This window comes from Zeugodacus cucurbitae, chromosome 4 (genome assembly GCF_028554725.1).
Source record: "Zeugodacus cucurbitae isolate PBARC_wt_2022May chromosome 4, idZeuCucr1.2, whole genome shotgun sequence".
Taxonomy (NCBI): domain Eukaryota; kingdom Metazoa; phylum Arthropoda; class Insecta; order Diptera; family Tephritidae; genus Zeugodacus; species Zeugodacus cucurbitae.
In genome coordinates, this window is record NC_071669.1 from 48,409,055 (window position 1) to 48,432,377 (window position 23,323).

Genomic DNA, 23,323 nt, shown 5'->3' on the forward strand with positions numbered 1-23,323 from the left:
ATATGAACAAACAACAGATAAAATACAACTTGGCGGCGCCGGAAGTTTTTCGATAATAAAGCAGAATGTAATCTCATATTAGAAGGGGTAAAATCAACAACCGATACACTTCCTCTCATTACAATTCCACTTCCCAATCACTTGTGAGCATATATTTGAGTGCAATTCACCACACTGCTGAATTTAATTATTCAGCGCATCGTGCGCCTAAAAGTATGCTACAATTTTATAAGTAATACGACTGTACGGATCAAAAGCATAAAATCTGAACGTACAAAACAGATTGGCGCATTTTTATATATTTATAAATATATATATTTTATATAGATATATGTATATGATTTTTCGCCGATGGAATTCACTATGAGAGCGAGTATTTTTCACGCGCATACCAGTTTTCATTGATAAATTCATTGATGAGACTAGGCTAGTAGCGCAACTAAGATGTAAACATATATTTTTTTTTTTAAACTGAGTTGGCATGCTTACATACATATGTACATATGTATATGTGTATGATTATTATGATTAAATAAATATAAAAAAATTAAATTTCTAAAAAAATAATTAGTAGCAAACAGCTATTATCAGCCTTAAATTTAGTAGTAAACGATTGTTATCGGATATATAGCGTCTGTTTTTGCAATTCAAAAGAATTTCGAAGAGAGTTTCCCTGTAGATATTTAACAAAACTTGTGGCTTTTCAGCTGTCAAACATTTGTGGATTTGATTTATTTGTTGTTGCAATTAGATTTCTTTGTTTTTGTAATTTGAAACGTTTAGGCTGCGTCCGCTAGAAAATACCGAAGTATTTATTTTAGATGCAATATTGCTTTAGAACTCACTTAATTTTGTGTTGTTGCTTTACATACTGTTTCTTATTTAAGCGAGTGTTTTTTTCGCTTGATCATGAGTTCGCGATTATAGATAACTATTATTTAATTAAACTCTCGCAACAAGTCCCAGAGAGTTTTATTTACATAACGGTTGTTTGTAAGTCCTAAAACTTAACGAGTTAGATATAGTGTTATAGCCTAGACAGACGGCAAAGTTAAGTCGGATTAACTGCCCTTTTAATCAGTTCCAAATATGTAGGTGACAGACGGCAGTAATGCGAGTTATAAACTCCCATTACATCTGTTAGTATTGCATATTTTCATTCACAATAGGTTAAAAGCGGCCATGTTTAACAATATTGCCAACGAAAATGCCGCGAACTCCCACTAACTCTCTAAAATTTTGAGGATTAAATGGGAGTTAGCAAACGGAGTTAACTGAGGTAACTCTCGATTTAACCCCGATTAAGGCAGTTAATCCGAATTAACGCCGCCGTCTGTCAGGGGTATTATATATACCAAACTGGATCAGGGTGACGAGTAGAGTTGAAATACGTTCGTGTAAGAAAATATACCAGAAACCTTAAATTTCATGGTAAAGATGCTACAGAAGGGCTGCACACAAATTTTCATCAAAAGTCCGTCAACTTATAGGCCAAACACCTTTTTCCATAACTACTCAAGCAATTTCAACGAAATACGGTTCGAACCATTTTCTTGTCATCCCAATTCTATATGTTAAAAATGGGCGAAATTGATTCAAACCACGCCTACTTGGTATACTATATACCACTTTTTTTTGAAGTCCAAATGATTCATCAGTGAAGATATCGGAATAAAACGTTGCCCAAATACTATATTTCTTGTGTGGCATAGACTGTTTAAAATCGAAAAACCGAAATCAGACTACAACTTTTCAAGGTTCCAGATATCGAACATGAGAACCTCAAAGCATGTGGTTAATTTTTATTGAAAATATCGGTAAATCTCATAGATATTGTAAAGAAATTCAAAGAAGATGTGTCTTGTAATAGTTTGGCTGGGTGCCAAAAATAAGCAAAATCATACCAATATTTGCTAAAGACGCAATATATCTTATAATCGGATTTCCAAACTTCCGGTGGACTTTATACTGCATATATCGGTTAATGTATGAGATATTTTAGCAAAATTTAGTGCATGTATAATCTTGGATAAAATGTAGCTTGGTGACAGAAATAGTTGAAATCGGTCCCCAGCCCCTAGATACTTATAGTTATATAGTATTCGATTTTTCTTATTATAGTGGACTTTATGCCAAAATTCTAAATAAGTATGAAGTTTGAATAAAATTTTTTTTCATGATTTGTGAACTTCTTTACCATTCTAGAACCCATACCTTAAAAAACATAATTTAAGAACGTAATTAATGCGAAATTCTACCATTTTATATAACACATTTTTTAATAATTAGGTATAAAGTTGAATATGGAATATATCTTTGCAAAAACTAGTTCAAATAAAAAATCAAAATTCTCTTTGTGAAATAGTAGACCGCACAGCTCGTATGAAAGAAAAAGAAGAAGAACTGATAAACAAAGTTAATTGCTTTCGAGTTGAACTTGTACCGTGTACGTCACAGACATGCTAAGGAATTACCGAATCACACAATAACAGCCATAAAATCGCACGTGAAATGCTTTTCAATAATAATTCGCACTAAACAATTAATGCAAAATAAAAACACATACATACAAACATCGCATTCATTGAAATTCAGCGCTTTCAACCATTTAATGATAATGAGAATGTGAGTGTAAATTGCTTTTAAGCATGCGCCAAGGATACGCTTACAATACTTAATAATTTCTTCAGTGAATGATTTCATTTTGCGGTCAAAATGGGTATTTTTCCAGTTGTTCAATAGAAAAAGTTGTGAAGAAACAAGAAAAAACGTTAACTTCGGCTGTACTAATATACCCTTCACAGGTGCATTTCTTTTAGTAACTATGTGTTTAAGCAAATCTAAAGACGTAAGAACAAGTAAGTAAAAAAAGAAAAGTTTTCCATACAAGCCATTGATTCTATGCTATAGTGAACCGATCTGAACAATTCTTTCGGAGATTAAATTATTTCTATGAGCAATAACTCACACCAAATATCGTGAAGATATGTAGTAAAATGCGGAAGTTTTCCATACAAGCCCTTGATTCCGATAGTTCAGTTTGTATGGCAGCTATATGATATAGTGGTCGGATATAGGCATTTCCGACAAATGAGCAGCTTCTTGAAGAGAAAATAACATCTGCAAAATTTCAAAACGATATCTTAAAAACTGAAGGACTAGTTCGTATATATACAGACAGACGGACATGGCTAAATCGACTCAGTTCAACATACTGATCATTTATATATACACTTTATAGGGCCTCCGACGCTTCCTTCTGGGTGTTACAAACTTCGTGACAAACTTAATATACTCTGTTCAGGGTATAAATATTACAGTAATAAATAAAAAATACGCGACGTGAGTAATTGCTGCACTTGGCAAGACTTTCACGTACTTTTGTGTATGAATTGCAAAAAAATTTAAATTCATAAAGTTTTCTTCCATTAATCTAAATTCCGCGCACATCACACCCAAAATCGTGTTAATCCCCGCCTACTTGTCTGGCCACACATATGTACATATTACTTTTCGACATGACTGTGTCGATTTTTTTCTACTATTTATGCGTGACATTTGCATTTAATTGTTGATTGTGTGTGTATGTGTTTGTGTGTGTCGTCAATTCATTTGAGTGGGAGTTTCAAGTGCAACCAGCGCCACCCAGCTTCCGCTTGCCACACACCGCCGCACCAGCACTTGCATATGCACTCGCTTTAAATAGACACTCATAGCATTGCTGTAGAATGCAAGTATAGCACAATTGTTGTTGTTGCTAGAACAAAAAGCCTGGCTATGCAACATTTAGTCGCAATTTAGACAGCAATTGCAGTACGTGTTTAAATGCTTTTGTCAAAGTACAAGTTATGTGGGCGTTTGAATAAGTATTTCCATACCCGCCATTGTTGTTTAGCCGTCAAGGTCAAGAGAAATGCATACAATGTCACAGCTATGCGCATGGAAATGTAGAAATGGGAAGAAATGCGACATTAGAAATTTCTTTCAACGTGCATTTCAGGTTCACTTGTGCCTTTTTAGTTGTTGTACTAAATGTGGCGCATTTATTTTTATTCTACATTCTAACTGTAAATTAGGAATGATTACTTGAGAATGCAAATAATTATTATAGCGCTGATAAGTAAATTGTTGGTAATTAGAAATACCTTACGGCTTTAATGAATCAATTTAAAAATATGCAACAACAAAGCTTAAAAAATGTGGATTTAATGGACTGAGAATATGTTTCTCCGAGTTGGTCTTTCTGACAGTTTTTACTTGATTTGTAATGAACAGACTTACACGGTCAAAAAATGGGCATCTCGGCCCAATGCTCGGTGTTCGATGAATGCCAACATGAAGACCAACAAGTTTTATTGGGTATCAAGGAATCTTTTTAATTGGAATCTATTTCATATTATAGAGCGAGCGCTTAAGAGCAACAATATTATTTTCATGTTATTGAGAAGCTGGGACCCAACACAGGTTCAGTATAGTAATGCAACACAAATCAAGCTACTTAATCTGCATCTGATATGTTTCAGAGTATTTTTGCAAAAATAAAATATATATTTTTTCGAAGATTCTACTTTTAGCCCTTATAACACTTGAAATATAGGGTTGACCAAACAATTGTATACACCATTGCAAGAACATGAAAAAGTCGAGTAAGTACAATTTCGAAATTCAAAGAACAATTTTTAGATCTTGGTCGCGAACTTGAAAACAATGGCACAAACAAAAATGTTAAAAAAAATTGAGTTTCGGTACTAGGTTAGGTCAAGCGTTAGTCTCCGCAACTACAGAGAGTATCACTTTGACAGCATCGACTGTGACACTCAAATACCCCTGACGGAACGTTTGAGACCGTTATAATTCGACAAAGCGCTTGGACTGTATTATAAAGTACTTAAGTCTGCTAATGTCGATGTCAGTCACTTCTCTGGGTTCGCCGAAGATGTTCGGTACTACTTCGAAGCATTTCCTTGAAAAGGTTCCAATGCTAAACAATAAAAAATATATAAAATATATAATTATATATTCTCGCTTAGACTTAGTCGTTTCATAATTTTTGAGTTACCCAAATTCTAAGTTATATTCGAAGGAACCAAATGATATCTTATCATTTCAGAGTTTAACCCATACTCGGCCATATGGCTCTACTTCTTCAGTAGTCCAAAAAGTTTTTATCCGGCCAATGACTATTAACTGGGTAGCAAGGCTTAAAAAACTATGTTATTTCACAACAACAACATCAACGATGGCTGCTGTTATGCATATGAAGTATCACATCCTTTAAGTGTAGACCGGAACATATTAAAGGTGGAATGGACCCGAGTGATTTCAAATGATGTTGATTTGCTAATTATATCACTTGTAGTGTGCAGTATCGTTTCTTGAAAATACTTCTCTGAACTACTTTCCCTATTTCGCTCAACTTCCTATATAACCTATATGTTTTATGACATTTCCCCTAGTAAATTATAAATGAGGTGTGTTCAGAAAATAACCGTAACGTTTTGTGAAAACAAATTTATTAATTTGTCTAAATTCATGTTGTCGCCTTCAAAATAAATATTTCTCATTCGATTTAATGCACTCATGCCAACGCTTCCTCCAATCGTCGAAACACTTCCAAAATTCTATATTTGGGTTAGCATTCTTCATACTTCAAAAATATATGCTGTGAGTTGAGTTTGGCAAATCTCTCTAGGGTGTAGAGTCTCTTCTTACTTCACTCTAAAATAAATATATTATAATTTCTGAAATGATGGCAACCCATTAAAATTTTTAGTGATCTCTACTTAGCAAGACATTTTCAGAAATTCATATTTCTCTGTATCAACATAATTCATTCAATCATAATCGCAATTCATACCAATACCAATCTTCTTGCACCCCCACAACCCAACCCAAGCAATAATCCATTTAATTAATTTCATTACACTTCACTCAAACCTGATTTATAAATGCTGAACTGTAAAGAAATCTTAAATATTCCAAGAAATCGCCAGATGTGATTTACATTTTACATATAAAAATATTGTAACGCCAACTCAAGTATGCAAAGCAATGCACAATTATTAAAAAAAATGTTTTATTTCAAGTTTATTTTTGCTTTTGCATATTTTTTATAACTGTAAACTATTTATTATGCTGTCAAGAGCATCGACTAGCATTACACACTTTTTGTGTTTGTTTATTACATTTGTTGTTATTGTACAATAGTTTGAAGTCGTTTCACTCGCCCGCATACAAATATATGTAGTTTTGAAAGTCATTGTCATGACTCAGGCTAGACATTAAAATAGCATTAAAAGTCAATAGACGAAAAGAAAATCCGGTTAACGCACAAAAAAATCGCAATAACAAGGAAGGAAGAAACACAAAAAATTTGGTCAAAACTTAGAAAACAAGGTGAAGAGGCAGCGCCAAATTCATTCTATTGATACACATTAACCTCAAATGCGTATACCCTACACACAGCTGATGAGCGTACAATTAGATCGTTAAGGTTGATATACTATATTCTCGAATTGATTTATATTTTGTATATTAGGAATTAGTTACTATTTTTACAATATTCTTAAATCGTGCATGTTTCTCTTATAATTCTTTCATAATGATGTCCCGATAACGATCATTTCGTTCCATTCCCGAGACAGACGGGTCTAAGTAAACAGAACAAACTCGATTTTTCTCTGGCCAGGGACCGTCAACTCAAATTATTCCTTTAAATTATTTTGCAATGACAACGATCGATCAGCGATTCGTTTTGATTAGCTTTGAAAAATGTATCAAAACAGATCCCAAATACACATATTCCCTTCAAAATATAAATATTATTATATCATTTATTTTGAAATACATTCCAATTGTCTTATTTCAAATAAGACTCCGAAAGTCATGTCTCTCATTACTAAATTTCCCTACTCCTTTGTAAGCAAACCACTTAATTCATCTTCACAGAGAAGTACCGAAGTAGTAATTAAAAAAAATATTGTCAACTAAAAATCATTACTTTATTAACCCCTCCTTTAGAATGAAAGAAAACTACTATTTTAAAAATTTCAGACAAATTTGACTTCTCTTTGCTTAATCTTTCTTATTTATCGCTTCAAGAATATTGAATGATTGAACAACATTTTTCCGAAGACCTAAGATCGAGATCGATCGTCAAAGCAAGTTCAAAAATACAGACAAGAGTTACTTCGCTTCTCTACTGACTATTTGACAAAAAATCTAGCAGCCTCTTGAAACAGATTTCACATAGCTACAATTTTCTATTTCAGGAACAGCATCTGAGTGACTGTCTGGTATTGGAGGTGAAGAAGCTTCAAGACAGGGATACATATGTGTTAGTGAAATGGAATAAGAGCAAAATGCTGGCAATTTTTATACCCATATTTGTAACTTATAATAGGAGAAGAGGAGAGGTCACAAATGTACCATATATAGGCGTTCTTGGATTTTTTAAATTACATAATAACGAGGCTTCAGGAAAAAATAATGCGAGCTGCAGAGCTAAATGGAAAAGGTATAATCTTTTATAAGAGTGTACAGCTGTTGGCGTACGCCGATGATATTGATAACATTTCTGCTTTTTCCAGACTTAATAAAGAAGCGAAGCGAATGGGTCTGGTGGTGAATGAGGACAATACGAAATATCTCCTGTCATCAAACAAACAGTCAGCGCACTCGCGTCTTGGCTCCTACGTCACTGTTGACAATCATAACTTTGCAGTTGTAGATAGTTTCGTCTAATTGGAAACCAGTATTAACAACACCTGCCTTGAAATCCAACGCAGAAATACTCTTGCCAACAGGTGCTACTTTGGACTGAGTAGGCAATTGAAAAGTAAAGTCCTCTCTCGACGAACCAAAATCAAACACTATAATTCGCTTATTATTCCCGTCGTGATGTATGGCGCTGAAGCTTGGACGATGACAACATCCGATGAGACGACTCTTGGGGTTTTCGAGAGAAAGGTTCTGCGCATGATTTATGGTACTCTTAACATTGGCAACCGCTGGAGGAAGCCGCGAAAGGGGACGACCTCCACTCCGTTGGATAGACCAAGTGGAAGGTGACCTGGCTTCATTTGGTGTTTCCAGTTGGCGCCAAAAAGAAAAAGGCGGGTTTTTTACGCCGCTTTAGGCGATTCCTGCGCCAAATATATGTATATATATATATGTAATAATAATTCAAAAGAAAGCTCTCGTAAAATTTGTTGAAAAATATATTGGAAAATATATTTAACATGTTGTTGTGTTATTTTTTAGTTTTAGAATTTTTTTGTTTTCGTGTTTCTTTTATTGTTCGGATTAATGAGAGTTTTAATTCTAAATTTATAAATCAAGCTTCAAAAGTTGTTTAAAGGTAGGGACATCAAATTTAAAATTGTACAATAATATTGATAACATATTACCATCGCCTTATAAAAATAAATTTCGATTTCAAAATGGACACCCCTAGTGCGCTGCCGAATTTTCGAAATCAGTTAAATGCCCGCTCGCACTTCGAAAGTAAATAAGAATGGGAGTTTAATGAGTCGCACAATTGTTAATAAATATTGAAAGAAATAATCATTATTTGCATATTTCTTCATAATGCGTTTTTTTGGAGTTTGTTTTACGTCAATTCGCCGCACGATTCCCACAACAAATGCGACTTTCTGCAGGTGTCATTCTTTTTAAGCGCTCAAAACTGGTTGCGTCTTTTGTTATTATTGTTATTATTTACATTTTTTTGTTATTATTATTTGCTTTTTTTTTAAGGTTCGCATATGCGCATTCAAACTTTGCAATTGCAAACACAAATAAATGTCACTCACCTCTCCTTCGGCTGCCATTGTTTACATGCGCGAGAAGAAGCAAAGCTTTTCTCCAAATTAATTAACGAAATTTCGAAAGCAATTTAAAATAAAGTTTTTTTCGGTTTTTTAATTTCAGTATTTCAGTTCCGCAAACACTACACTCGGCTTTGCAAATATTGCAAAATTTCGCAATGTGAACACACTTCCAGGTACCTGCGACGGCGACCTGACATACGCGACTGATTTCACCGGAGGTGCACCACTTGACAAGAACACTTATTGTGATCGCACTTTCAGTGATTTCGAATTTTCACGGACGAGCCAATTTATTTAAATTATTTGTGCAGAGATTTGTATGGAATAAAATTTGCGTAGCTGCTTAAATGCAAGAGTGGCGACTATGCGGCGACTACACACAGATTGGTTAATTCAATCAAAAATTATAGAATTATCGAGAGTAGGTTTAAATTGCGAAGGGGTTACAGTTATTAAGATATAAATCATATTTTAACAGTTACCCGTTAAAATACAGGGTAAAAAGTAATATAATTCACGCACCAAATTGCGGAAGAATATGGCGGCTTTTACAACCACGAGTTAAATTCGACACAAGAGAGTATGCGGATTCCTGATTAAATTGTTATAAACACTTTTTTCAATGTTACCAAGTTTGGTTTTATAAATTTCAGGCAATTTTTACTGATTTTAGGCGATGAAAGAAGTATTGGCAAATCCAGACTGTCCCTTTGAAAATCTAGTATAGTTTGTTCGATTCGCTACTCGCTACCGCTCAATGATAAACGAATATTTTTGGTCCGAATTGGATGGACTTGGGCAATATGTGGTTCCAACAAGACGGCGCCACAAGCCACACAGCGAATGTCACAAACGATTTATTGAAAACCAAGTTTGGTGAACGTGTTATCTCACAAAATGGCCCAGACAATTGGCCGCCAGGGTCGCGCGAGTTGACGCCGTTATACTATTTCCAGTGGGTCTACGTAAAGTCTATGGTCTATGCCAACAATCAAGCGACGATTAATGAACATACGAATATCGAACGTGAAATTGCAACATTATCGGCCGATTTATGCTTTAAAACCATCGAAAATTAGATTCAGCGTCTGGACTTCTGCAAGCGTGCCCGTGGTGCCCATGTAAAAGAAATCGAGTTCCATACATGATGGCATCTAATGACCTTTCACAGCAATAAAGAATTTCATTGATATCCCAACTAACTTTTGTAGCGCTCTTATTGAAGAACATTTTACAAGGAAATTGTTAAAAACAACTAGAGCCAAGGATAAAAAAGATTTTATAATGAAAATGTCATTCCCGAACCTTCAATATTTTACTTATAAGCAATGGTTTAGATAGAGGATTCAAAGTATGATAACGACCTCGAACACATCAAATTTATACTCCTGTAGAGACTTACATATAGTGTACGAAATCAAATCAAAACCCAAGGGAAGATAATAAATGCTCACTTATTAGTAGTATTCTTATTTTAATGAGCAATGTGGTTATGAGGATATTAGACTTACGAAATAGTGAGTACTAATTGATTCACAAAAAATGCTGGAATAAATTTAAATTTGAATACATTATAGGTGTTTACTTGAAAATGATCTCACTGAAAATTGAAAACTGAATACTAAATAAATATATGTTAATTACACTTTAATGTTTAATTAATTTACTACTTACTGGCATAAAATGAGTCATAAGTGAACATAATGCAGTAGCTCAAAATAATAGTAAAGAAAATCTATACAATAGACAAATTGTTCGAAGTTTCAATAATGAGTGAACATTACATTCAACAAAGTGAGCTACATTTAACATTAGCAACAAATTATAATTATTGGTCATTAATGAGTCATAATGAACAAAATAGTAATTACTTGTACTCAATGCTGGCTGTAAGCGTTTCTTAGCCACATTCAGGTTATTTATTTGTTTAAGCTCATATATTTGCAATTTCATAAGCTCTGGAATTCTCAACAAGTTTATGAAATAAATTACGGCAATTTTTGAAGAAAGATCTAGACACGTTTGTCTAAGTCTAAATTGGACCAAATGTGACTGAAAAATTGTTTAATGAAAATTTTACTTTATTTTCGACAAAACCGAGTAATAAATCAGTTGTAACTGTCCTCCAACAGTTCCATACCAATGATTCAGAGAGAGATCTTCAACTCAGTTGTTTGTTTTCACTTTGACACCCTTATTTGAGTGATATCATTTTTCAGTGAGCCACTTTTTGAGTCTGGAAATGTTCGCTGGAGGCAAAGTGAGTGAGGACTATTTCATATAGCGTAATTCCTTCAGATCGTATCACACACGGAATGAAATATAGCGTTATCTTGGTGACAAAGCAAATCCGTGCTCACTTATTCAATCATATTTCTTTTATAAAATACGTAGTAAATATTTTTCTACCTCATCCCCACCAAGTCCTTCAAGTCATATCTATAAGAGCTGGCTCTAAATTAATTTGTTCAATTATGTGCTGTAGTACAATTGATATTCGTAAGTACAGCTACTTTGTGTATTAAAGCTTCTTTAGGCCCATATCTAACATGCATAGTACTCGTACTAGTTATACTAGTTCTTATATAATTAATTAGCTTTTGGGTGGCTAATTAACTTTTTACACCCCCCACACTCGAAGGCTACTTAAGTGGAGTGTTTGAGAGAATTTTTCACGTAATTATATTGAACGAGAACGATAGGCAAAGTAAATAAATCAGGTAAGACCATTCATAAATACGTCATTTAAGAACGCGTTTTAACTATTTTCCGTAGTATGCAATGCACTTTTTTTATTTTTTTTACAAATTTGTATACTTTTTTTGCACAAAACTATTTACAGAGCCTCTCTATGTCAATTTAAGTGCAAACAGATAAAATTGTGCGCATTTAATAAGGCTTGGAATTAATTACAAGTGATGTATTGAAACATTTAACACCCAGAGCATTAACAAAGCTTACATCGATAATAAACGCCTGCTTAAATCTTAAATACGTCCCAATGTCATGGAAGGTATCCGAAAGCATTATGGTACAAAAACCTGGGAAAAGTGCACATGAAGCCTCGTCATATCGTCCAATCTCATTGTTGCCCACTTTGTCTAAGCTACTCGAAGCTGTCATTATCAAAAGACTTGAGAACAGAATTGAAGTAGAAGGTATCATACCAATTCATCAATTCGGTTTGAGGAGTCGACATTTCACAATCGATCAAGTACATCGCATAACAAATATACTGATTTGCATAGCTGTGTTTCTAGAAGGATATCAGGCATTCGATAGAGTATGGCACCATGGTTTTCTTTATAAATTAAGACGTTTCTTATCACAGCTACTTCAGAATCAAGCAGGGACAATCATATACCACATTGCAACCAATAAAAACAGGAGTACCCCAAGGTAGTTGTGATAGACGGAAGACATGTCTCCTGTGTTTTAGACGTGCGTACGCTCCGAGGACCAAATATAGACTCGGACCATTATCTGGTCGCAGCGAAGATACGCACCCGCCTCTGTGCAGCAAAGAATGCCCGTCAACAAACACAAGGAAGGTTCGACGTCGAAAAGCTGCAATCGCAACAGACAGCCACGAAATACTCTACTCGACTTGCACTCCTGCTCTCTGAGAGAACTCATCAGCATCTCGGTATAAGGGAACTGTGGAACGGCATCTCAAACTCACTGCGTACCGCTGCAGCCGAAACAATTGGTTTTCGGCAACGACAAAAAACAAGCTGGTACGATGAGGAGTGCCGTCTCGCAGCGGAGAGAAAACAGACTGCCTACCTCGCAACATTGCAAACGACCACAACACGTGCGGGATGGGATAGATACCGAGAGCTGAAGAGGGAAGCGAGACGCATTTGCAGACAAAAAAAGAAAGAGGCCGAAATGCGTGAGTACGAAGAGCTTGAGAAGCTGGCAGACAGAGGGAATGCTCGAAAATTTTATGAAAAAATGAAGCGACTTAACGAAGGTTTCAAGACCGGAGCATCCTCATGTAGAGACCAAGGTGGTAATCTGGTAACCGATGTCCAGGGCATACTGGGATTATGGAGGGAACACTTCTCCGACCTGCTGAATGGGTGAGAGTACAACACCAGGAGATGGTGAACCCGATCCCCCAATCGATGACGATGGAACAGATGTTCCATTACCCGACCATGAAGAAATTCGAATAGCAATTACCCGCTTGAAGAACAACAAAGCAGCGGGGGCCGATAGATTACCGGCAGAACTATTCAAATACGGCGGCGAAGAACTGATAAGGTGCATGCATCAGCTTCTTTGCAGAATATGGTCGGAAGAAAGCATGCCTGACGATTGGAATCTCAGTGTGCTCTGCCCAATCCATAAAAAGGGAGATCCCACAATCTGCGCCAATTACCGTGGGATCAGCCTCCTAAATATCGCATACAAGGTTCTATCGAGCGTATTGTGTGAAAGACTAAAGCCCACCGTCAACAAACTGATTGGACCTTATCAGTGTGGCTTTAGACCTGGAAAATCGACAACTGACCAGATATTCACCATGCGCCAAATCTTGGAAAAGACCCGAGAAAAGAGGATCGACACATACCACCTTTTTGTCGATTTTAAAGCTGCTTTCGACAGCACGAAAAGGAGTTGCCTTTACGCCGCGATGTCTGAATTTGGTATCCCCGCAAAACTAATACGGCTGTGTAAATTGACGTTGAGCAACACCAAAAGCTCCGTCATGATTGGGAAGGACCTCTCCGAGCCGTTCGATACCAAACGAGGTTTCAGACAAGGTGACTCACTATCGTGCGACTTCTTTAACCTGATGCTGGAAAAAATTATAAGAGCTGCAGAGCTAAACCGAGAAGGTACAATCTTCTACAAGAGTGTACAGCTCCTGGCGTACGCCGATGATATTGATATCATCGGAAGCAACAACCGCGCCGTTTGTTCTGCTTTTTCCCGCATGGATAAGGAGGCGAAGCGAATGGGTCTGGAGGTGAATGAGGACAAGACGAAATATCTCCTGTCATCAAACAAACAGTCGGCGCATTCGCGTCTTGGCTCCCACGTCACTGTTGACAGTCATAACTTCGAGGTCGTAGATAATTTCGTATACCTGGGAACCAGCATCAACAACACGAACAATGTCAGCCTCGAAATCCAGCGCAGAATAACTCTTGCCAACAGGTGCTACTTTGGACTGAGTAGGCAATTGAACAGTAAAGTCCTCTCTCGACGAACCAAAATCAAGCTCTACAAGTCGCTTATCATTCCCGTCCTGCTTTACGGTGCAGAAGCTTGGACGATGTCAACATCAGATGAGACGACACTAGGAGTTTTCGAGAGGAAAATTTTGCGCAAGATTTATGGTCCTCAGAACATTGGCAACGGCGAATACCGCAGACGATGGAACGATGAGCTGTACGAGTTATACGACGACATTGACATAGTTCAGCGAATAAAAAGACAGCGTCTACGCTGGCTAGGTCATGTTGTCCGAATGGACGAAAACACTCCAGCCCTAAAAGTGTTCGATGCAGTACCCGCCGGAGGAAGCCGAGGAAGGGGAAGGCCTCCACTCCGTTGGAGGGACCAGGTGGAGAGCGACCTGGTTACACTTGGGATCTCCAACTGGCGCCGAACTGCGAAGGAGAGAGACAGGTGGCGCACTATCGTCGATTCGGCTATAACCGGCTAAACGGTTGCAACGCCAATCACATACATACCCCAAGGTAGTATCCTGGGACCTCTTTTATATATCTTGTTCACTTCCGACATGCCTACACCGACAAACTGTACAATTGCCACATTCGCTGATGATACCTTCCTCATAACGACAAGCAAAAGCGAAGTGGAATCGGCCAACAGAATGCAACAGTGCTTGTTGAAGCCTCTTCTTCAATAGGTTGTGAATTTAACATTTCCTCCAAGTCAGTTTCAGTCAAATCTTCATCTTGCGATTCAAACAATTCCTGAATGTCACTTGATTCTATCTGTTCGAACCCATCTCGTCCTATTCCATTCGCGATTTCGGCTATGTTTGCCGTCAAAATTTGAGCTTGCACAGATTCTTCGTCAGTTTCTGCAGTCAGAGCAGGCCACAGTTTTTTCCAGCATGACTTCAATGTGTGTGGCTTCAGTTCTTCCATTATTTTATGTTTACGATGAATTTTGCTATGTCAAATTTCTTCCAGCATTCCATAACATTCATATCAGGATTACATTCTATATTATCCAATATGATTTTGAAGGTTCGTCTAATGTAATAGAGCAACAAGAGTTCAGTTCCATGCGAGCCCCTTCTATATGGAAATATTACCAAAAGTTCAAAAATATTGCGAAAATAGTGGAATATTTAACATTTTCTTGTAATAAGATCTATTTTACTTTTTTATTTGACAAGAATATTGGGTTGGATACCTATTGGAATAATTTTATTATTATGTATGTACTTATTAGATCCGCGAATAAAAAAATTTTTAGTCGCGAATATAGAAATTGGGTCTCATTTTTTTTATCCGCGAATAGTGAAAACGCGAATAAAGGAAGCGCGAATAAGGAGCTTTTACTGTATTGTATTTATCTTTTATAATTAGAAAAAAATTGCTTGTTAGCACAATTTTGTTTTGTTTCACTAGTTGCAATCATATGAAATGTAAAAATATATCTAATTACGTTTCAATAAAAAAAAAAATTAATAAGGGGCGAAAAATTTGACTAATAAGTTAGGAAGGGCTAAGTTCGGGTGTAATCAAACATTTTATACTCTCGAAATGTATTTACAACTACAACTTTGCTTCCGCCGTTTTTCATAGATGTCTCTAGGGTCAAGCACTGGTCGATTAAATCCATTTTTTATATCGATCTTTGTGTCAAAATTAACCCAACAAAATATTTGTAGAGATCTGTTTGCATCCCAAACTTATTCTCAAATGATAATGTCACTTTTTGAGCCGAAATCTCGACATTTGCGGAAAATTTTGCTTTTCTTTTTTAATACCACGAAAAGTGCGGCTGAGGTTAATCGACATTTGTAACCGTTTTTATACAAAAAAAAAACTTAATTTTACAAAAAAACGGACCAATATGTATTTACTTTTAATACGAGAACACAATTTCACCAATATATTCGGCCTAAAGGCCACTAGAATAACGGAAATCATTTTATTTTTGGGGGTTAAGATAACTTCTGGACCATTTCGCCACCAAGCTACATCGTATCCAAGATTATATAGTATGTTTTCTTAATTTTGCTAAGATACATATTTCACATATTAGCCGATACCGTACATTATAAACCGTACATGTGACCTGGTCTACGGAAAGGGGGCTTAGGTGTCAAAAAATCAATTTTCACTTTTTAGTTGACGAAACTGACGAAACGATTATTTTTAACAGCTGTTTCCCACGGGAGCACGTTAGCTCCCTTTTCGTAGACCAGGTCACATTATACAAAGTACACCGGATGTTTCAGTATCCGTATATGAGGTAGGGGCTAAGGGTCTGATTTCGTCCATTTTTGACACAGAAGCACACTAATATAAGTGGAATTTCTTTTGACTATCTGAGAGATTTACCCATATATTCGTTAAAAAAATACAAGCAATGAGGTTTCCATGTTCGATACCTGGAGTCGTAAAAAGTTATATCATGATTTCATCGATTTTTAGACGGACGATGTCACACAGAGATATCACACACGATATCTTCACTGGTGCTTCATTTATATATTGTAAAGTAAACGAATCAGATGAACTTCAAAATCGTGAAAAAGTAGGCGTAGTATTGAACCGATTTCGGCAATTTTCAAGCTATACCATTGGATTGCCGAAAATATGTTATCAACCGAATTTCGTTGAATCCTGAGATATGGAACAGTGGGCGTGGCTACCTCCACTTTCCCAAAAAAAAGTTAATTTCATAGGTTTTCGGTTATAGCCATTTTGTGGGCGTAGCCGTGGACTGATTTAGCCCAACTACAAAAGTGGTCATTTAGCAAAATAAGGCCACATGAGAACAAACTGTTGCCGTGTGCTTTAGTGCTGCCATCACGAAAATAAGACATTAGCCGAAGCACAATACGAACGAACAACGAATGTTTCATTGAAATTCTTTCGACGAAGAGTGAATTTCTTGAACAAACGATGTTTCGTCGCTGTAATGGGTATTATTTTAATAAATATTGACCTGCGTTAAAGTCTAAAAATCAAAAAACGTCACTGTAAGGCCAAAAGTGACAGCTCTTATTGAACAAAGATTCTAAGTATTACAAATACAATTAAATATAGAATGACGAAATAAAATTTATACTTTTTACCTTTCATTAAAGCAAATATGTACATGCAATTATAAAGAATTCTCACATGACTTATCAGCCAATTGCGTTTTAGAGCCAATAAAATATAGATTTTCCATTTGAGCCGCGCGAAACGTATAGATTTACTACTCAAATCACTAACCAGCTCACCGCGTATTGACGTGTAATTTACCAGCACGGAATGCCCACAATCAGAGAAGCAAATTTCAACTTTATTGATTGTGTTTATTGAGCAAATATGAATTGAAACAAAGTCATTTATGACTTTTTTTCGGTGTTTGTGCGCTCCTACCAAATTAGTAGTTCACACTAAACGCTTATGGGCCCGGACACACTCTCATAAATATATTTGGTTTATTTAAGTGTGTGTTTTGTTGTTTTATTGTTAACGTCAAGGTAAAATATACGATACTGGGAAGCAATTACTCAAAATTTCATGTGTGTATGTGTTTGTACTAAGTGTAGTGTAAATCGACGCGTTTGCTAATCAGCTGTCTATAGAAAATGAAATTAAATTATACACTAATTGACGTTTAACTAGATATAAATGTCTTACAAATTTATTATATGTACTTTATGTACACTCCAGCATGATAACTGTGATTAGATAAAAGTGCCGTTTGAAACACGTTTGCGGGCAAAGCGTAAAAATAACATCCCTGGCAATTATTTCGATTACAGTTTATTCTCTATAGATTATATATAGAGATTGAGTTTAGCTGAAATAACCGTTATTTCTTTTATATGCAAGACCAAATACCATTAATTATACCGTTAAATAGCTGTTTTTTAATCTCGAAGATCGAGTTTAAGGTTTTGGGTTTATGAAAAGTACTCAGATCTGCTCATAAATGTACTTAAGGAACTCTGAGGTTACATTTAATACTCCTTACTCATCGACATAATATGTCCACTGACCTAATTGAGGAAGTGATGAAAAGAGCTTAGGTCTTGGCGAGTAATTTTGAGAGATAAAACGGAGCGATCTTGATTCAGTTATAAAATTTTGTTAGTTGATGGTTCTCTCTCTTCCTCATTCTTTGCCATTTAAAACTGAGCCGCCTTTATTTGGACGTGAAACGTAGTTGACTGATAGCTATCTCTTCCTCATTCTTTGCAAATTGAAAACTGAGAGAGAGAAAACTGAGCGATCTTGATTTTGACTTAAAATTTTGTTGTCTGATAACTCTCTCCCTTCCTCAATTTATCCGATTCGAAAACCGTAACTTCTAGGTTTACAACAGTGTTCATAAACTGGTCTAAATTCTATAAAACACAACTTGTGGAAAGAAAGTAGTAATATCACTAGCGAGGTATCCACTCTCCCTGGAGAACATAGATGACCAGTCTCATACAAATAACTTATTAAATAAAGTTTTCTTAAAACTTCTCCGTCTCAAACGCATTCTAGATAATGAAGCCAAAATAGATTATGATTGATTTGATCATGAGTACTTAGTTTTCTGTTTTATAAATAAATATTATATTTCGTCATTTTTCTAGTGGGTAGATAATCAAGTTCTCCAGCACATTATGTTTCAAATTATCAAATTTCAATTCAAACCTCATATCAAGCACTTATTTCTGGTATAATTGAAGAGCTTTGATTCAGAAACAGAACTGGAACGATGCTATCGTCGAGCACATGACACGATAATGTCGAGTGGACATTGTAGTTACTAAATTCTAAATTTAACAAGTAAGGAAGGGCTAAGTTCGGGTGTAACCGAACATTTTATACTCTCGCAATTTATTTATTTAACTTTATTTATATTATATAATACACAATTTGACCCACATATTCATCATACACATATGTATATTGTATAAAGTCCATTGAAAGTTGGAAACCATAATATTATGTTAGAAGCACCGAGGTCCTCGTGTTCGATATATGGGGCCTTAAAAACCTATGGTCCGATTTCGGCGATTTTTAGAATGGGGCTGCCACACTATTAACATAGTATTTGTGCAAAGTTCTGCACCGATATCTTCACTAGTGCTTACTTTATATATATTGCAAAGTAAACGATTCAAATCGTCTTCAAAGTTCTTGTATATAGGAAGTAGGCGTGGTTGTGAACCAATTTGTCCTATTTTCACAACATATCATTGGGATGTAAGGAAACTATTACAAACCAAGTTTCATTGAAATCGAGAGAATTCCTGAGATATGGTTTTTGACCCATAAGTGGGCGACGCCACGCCCATTTTCCATTTTGTAAAAAAATCTGAGTGCAGCTTTCATCTGCCATTTCTTATGTGAAATTTAGTGTTTCTGACGTTTTGCGGTAGTGAGTTAACCCACTTTTAGTAATTTTCAACCTAACTTTTGTATGGGAGGTGGGCGTGGTTATGATCTGATTTCTTTCGTTTTTAGACTGTATTAGGAAGTGGCTAAAAAAAACGACTCCAGAAAGTTTGGTTTATAAAGCTCTATTGGTTTGCGAGATATGTACAAAAAACTTAGTAGGGGGCGGGGCCACGCCCACTTCCCCAAAAAAATTACATCCAAATAAGCCCCTTCATAGTGCGATCCTTCATACCAAATTTTATTTCCATAGCTTTATTTATGGCTTAGCTATGGCACTTTATGTGTTTTCGGTTTTCGCCATTTTGTGGGCGTGGCAGTGGTCCGATTTTGCTCATTTTCGAAAGCAACCTTCCTATAAGTTTGATCAAGATATCTTAATTTTTACTCAAGTTACAGCTTGCACAGACGGACGGACGGACAGACAGACATTCGGATTTGAACTCCACTCTTCACCCTGATCACTTTGGTATATATAACCCTATATCTAACTCGTTTAGTTTTGGGTGTTACAAACAACCGTTATGTGAACAAAACTATAATACTCTCTTTAGCAACATTTGTTGCGAGAGTATAAAAATAAATTTCTCTTTATGGTGACAGACATTACTTTTTTTAACTCAATCATTAATTGAATATTTAATTAAAGCGATGTCAAATTAATTTACATTATTATGAAATAAACAGTGAAATAGATTCGAGTGGGTAAGATATGAAATGAGAAGTGGTCTGAGTAAATTTTTTTTTGGAATTGATATAATCAAACGGTTACTTTGTACGTGAAATTCATTTTATAACTCTCTAGCAGAGGCTCCAATGAATATGCGAACAAGAAGTATAACGCAAGTCTAAATTATTAAATTTTTTTTATTAATTGCCGGAACTATTTCCTACCGGCCACTTAGGCACGAATTTTTCTCACATACATTATCGCAGTTCTTTCAATAATTTATTTTCAGTTAGTCGTACACTTATTATGTATAAACGCTATCAAATAAAGCACCAGCACGAGGCCAAAATTGTAAACCTGTTTTGCCAAAACTGATTTATGTTCAAACGTACGAAACGCTCAATGAATATGCACTGAAATAATTCAAAGGTCAATCGTGTTTGGTGTGAACCAAAAGTGGAGATTAACTGCATTTATGTTTAAAAAAAATACAACAACAATTCAAATACAATGGTTTTACAACTGTAAAGGGTGAAGAATGTGCAGCGAAACTTACAAATCTAAGTGAAGATGGGTTTGGTGGAATGCGGGTAATGTGTTTCAAGTGAGGTTTATTTGTAATTAGATGTGGTTGCAATTATTAAAAATAAACATTAATGAAGGTATACATATTTGAAAGGTCTTGACATAACCTACAAAACGACGCTATCCATGATTAGTTTGAATATTGCATTCAACTGTTATAGACGTGTAAACATGGAGTCCACTAACGCGTAATGGTACTCTATCACTTCGAACTGTGGAGGAATGGTTTCGACGATTCAGAGCGGGTGAAAACAACACCATGAATAAGCCAGCCGGCGGAAGACCTGTGACGACGAGTACCGATCAAATCAAGGAAAACATCGAGTAAGACCGGCATGTGGCATCTCGTGATATCGCCCAAGAGATGGGAGTTAGTCACCAAACCAGTTTAAACCATTTGCAGAAGGATGGATACACAAAAAAGCTTGATGTTTGGGTGCCGCATGATTTGACGCAAAAAACCCTTCTGGACCGAATCAACGCCTACGATATGCTGCTGCTACGGAACGAACTCGACCCATTTTTGAAGCAGATGGTGGCTGGCGACAAAAAATGGATCAAATACGACAATATCAAGCGAAAACGGTCTTTGTCGAAGGCCGGTGAACCCAAACAGTGGCCAAGCCGGGCTTGTCGGCCAGGAAGGTTTTGCTGTGTGTTGGTGGGATTGGAAGAGAATCATCTACTATGAGCTGCTCCCATATGGTCAGACTCTTAATTCTACCATCTACAGCGAACAACTGGACCGCTTGAAGCAGGCGATCGACCAGAAGCATCCAGAATTGGCCAACAGAAAGGGTGTAGTGTTCCACCAGGATAACGCCAGACCACACACTTCGTTGATGACTCATTAGAAGCTACGGGAGCTCGGATGGGAGGTTTTATCACATTCACCATATTGCCCGGACATAGCGCCAAATGATTACCACCTGGCAAACGACATGGTGGAGTAAAGTTGAACTCAAAAGAGGCTTATAAAAGGGGCTGTCCGAGTTCTTTGCAAATAAGGAGGCGGATATTATGAAGTTGCCGTCTAGATGGAAACAGATTATCGAACGAAACGGCGCATATTTGACACTAAATCCAATCATTGTAACAATTTTTATAAAGCATTGAATAAAGAGCAAAAAAGCGGAAGAGAAGAAGATATTTGACAACCATATATATGGGACATTCAGAATATGATGAAACATATTTCTTTGCTACATTGAACCCCTCACAAGAAATGGGGAGCATTATCAGCACTTTTTGATAAACTCGTGTTTGGGCTTATCTCCATAAATAAAATAGAAAAAAAAATAGAAGAAAATCTATTTTTAACACATTCACGGTTTTTTAATCATCAAAAATTTTTATTGAAGCACTATAACCTTAAACGCATGCTCAACTCATTATTAAATCGCGCAAATTTTGCTTCTTGAGCAGCATTAACACGCCTCATAAATGCATAAATTAATATCTCTTGGCAAATGTTTGACATACCATGGAACTGCGATATGCATGGCACTACGTAAAAGTATGCAGTGAAATGAGGTAGATATATCACAGTTATATGATTGCTTATCGCTGATAACAAACGAACACCAGACACACATAATTGGTCCAATAAAATACTTTGAAACTGAATACTATAATACTAAAATTGACACTAAAAATCATGTAACATGAGGATAAACATAATCAGTGTTATTGTTGTTATGTCAATCTATGTCAAGAAGACTACGTCAGATATAATTTTAGCAAGCGCCATACATTTTCAATGACAGGATTTGTAGGCTTTGATGATAAAGATCGGATGATTCGCACTAAAAGCCTATTTATTATAGTAGGCTTTAATAAAACTATCTCAAGGTATTTTACATTTACGAAGAGATAAGTGAGAGATTTCATTTTCATTGTCAAGATCGTTCTTCTAATTACAAGAATGTGAGGGTTTCAAGTAAGAACAAGATATAAGATATTTAGTATATGTATGTATATATGTGATTGGCGTGGGAACCGTTTAGCCGGTTATATCCGAATCGCTGATCCCTTTCTTCGGCTTCCTCCGACGGGTACTACATCGAACACTTTCATAGCTGTACGGTTTTCGTCCATTCGGACAACATGACCTAGCCAGCGTAGCCGCTGTCTTTTTATTCGCTGAACTATGTCAATGTCGTTGTCTAACTCGCACAGCTCATCGTTCCATCGTCTGCGGTATTCGCCGTTGCCAATGTTCTCAGGACCATAAATCTTCCGCAAAATTTTCCTCTCGAAAACTCCTAGTGTCGTCTCATTTGATGTTGACATCGTCCACGCTTTTGCACCATAAAGCAGGACGGGAATGATAAGTGACTTGTAGAGTTTGATTTTTGTTCGTCGAGAGAGGACTTTACTTTTCTGCGCTGGATGTATACAGTAACTATATATACAAAATTGAAGTATATCTTCGAAGCATTCGCATATCGAATTCGAAAAGTCTTTACGAAATTTAAACCAAAAGCCGTCTTAACTGGCTATAAGTACAACATTGTACGGGTTGAGATCCCTATAAGAATGTTAGATCAAAGTGTTATTCGATAAAATCTTGAAATTCTGCATTGTTGCCCCAAACATAACCTCAATTTTAACTTCTGAACGAAGTA

General features: G+C 36.2%; 1 protein-coding gene across 2 annotated transcripts in view; it reads right to left on the bottom strand.

Annotated features, from left to right (window-relative positions):
* The window catches only part of LOC105220976 (proton-coupled amino acid transporter-like protein CG1139), a 74,497-nt gene that overhangs the window by 48,575 nt on the left and 2,599 nt on the right, over window positions 1-23,323 (bottom strand). Inside the window, exon 1 of one of the 2 annotated variants that reach the window (XM_029046116.2) lies at window positions 8,814-8,984. The exons of the other annotated variant lie outside the window; for it this stretch is intronic. Coding sequence (XP_028901949.1) covers window positions 8,814-8,831 — 18 coding nt within the window. The 5' untranslated portion in view covers window positions 8,832-8,984. Of the gene's footprint in view, window positions 1-8,813; window positions 8,985-23,323 lie in introns of those variants that run through there. 2 annotated transcript variants of the gene reach the window in all.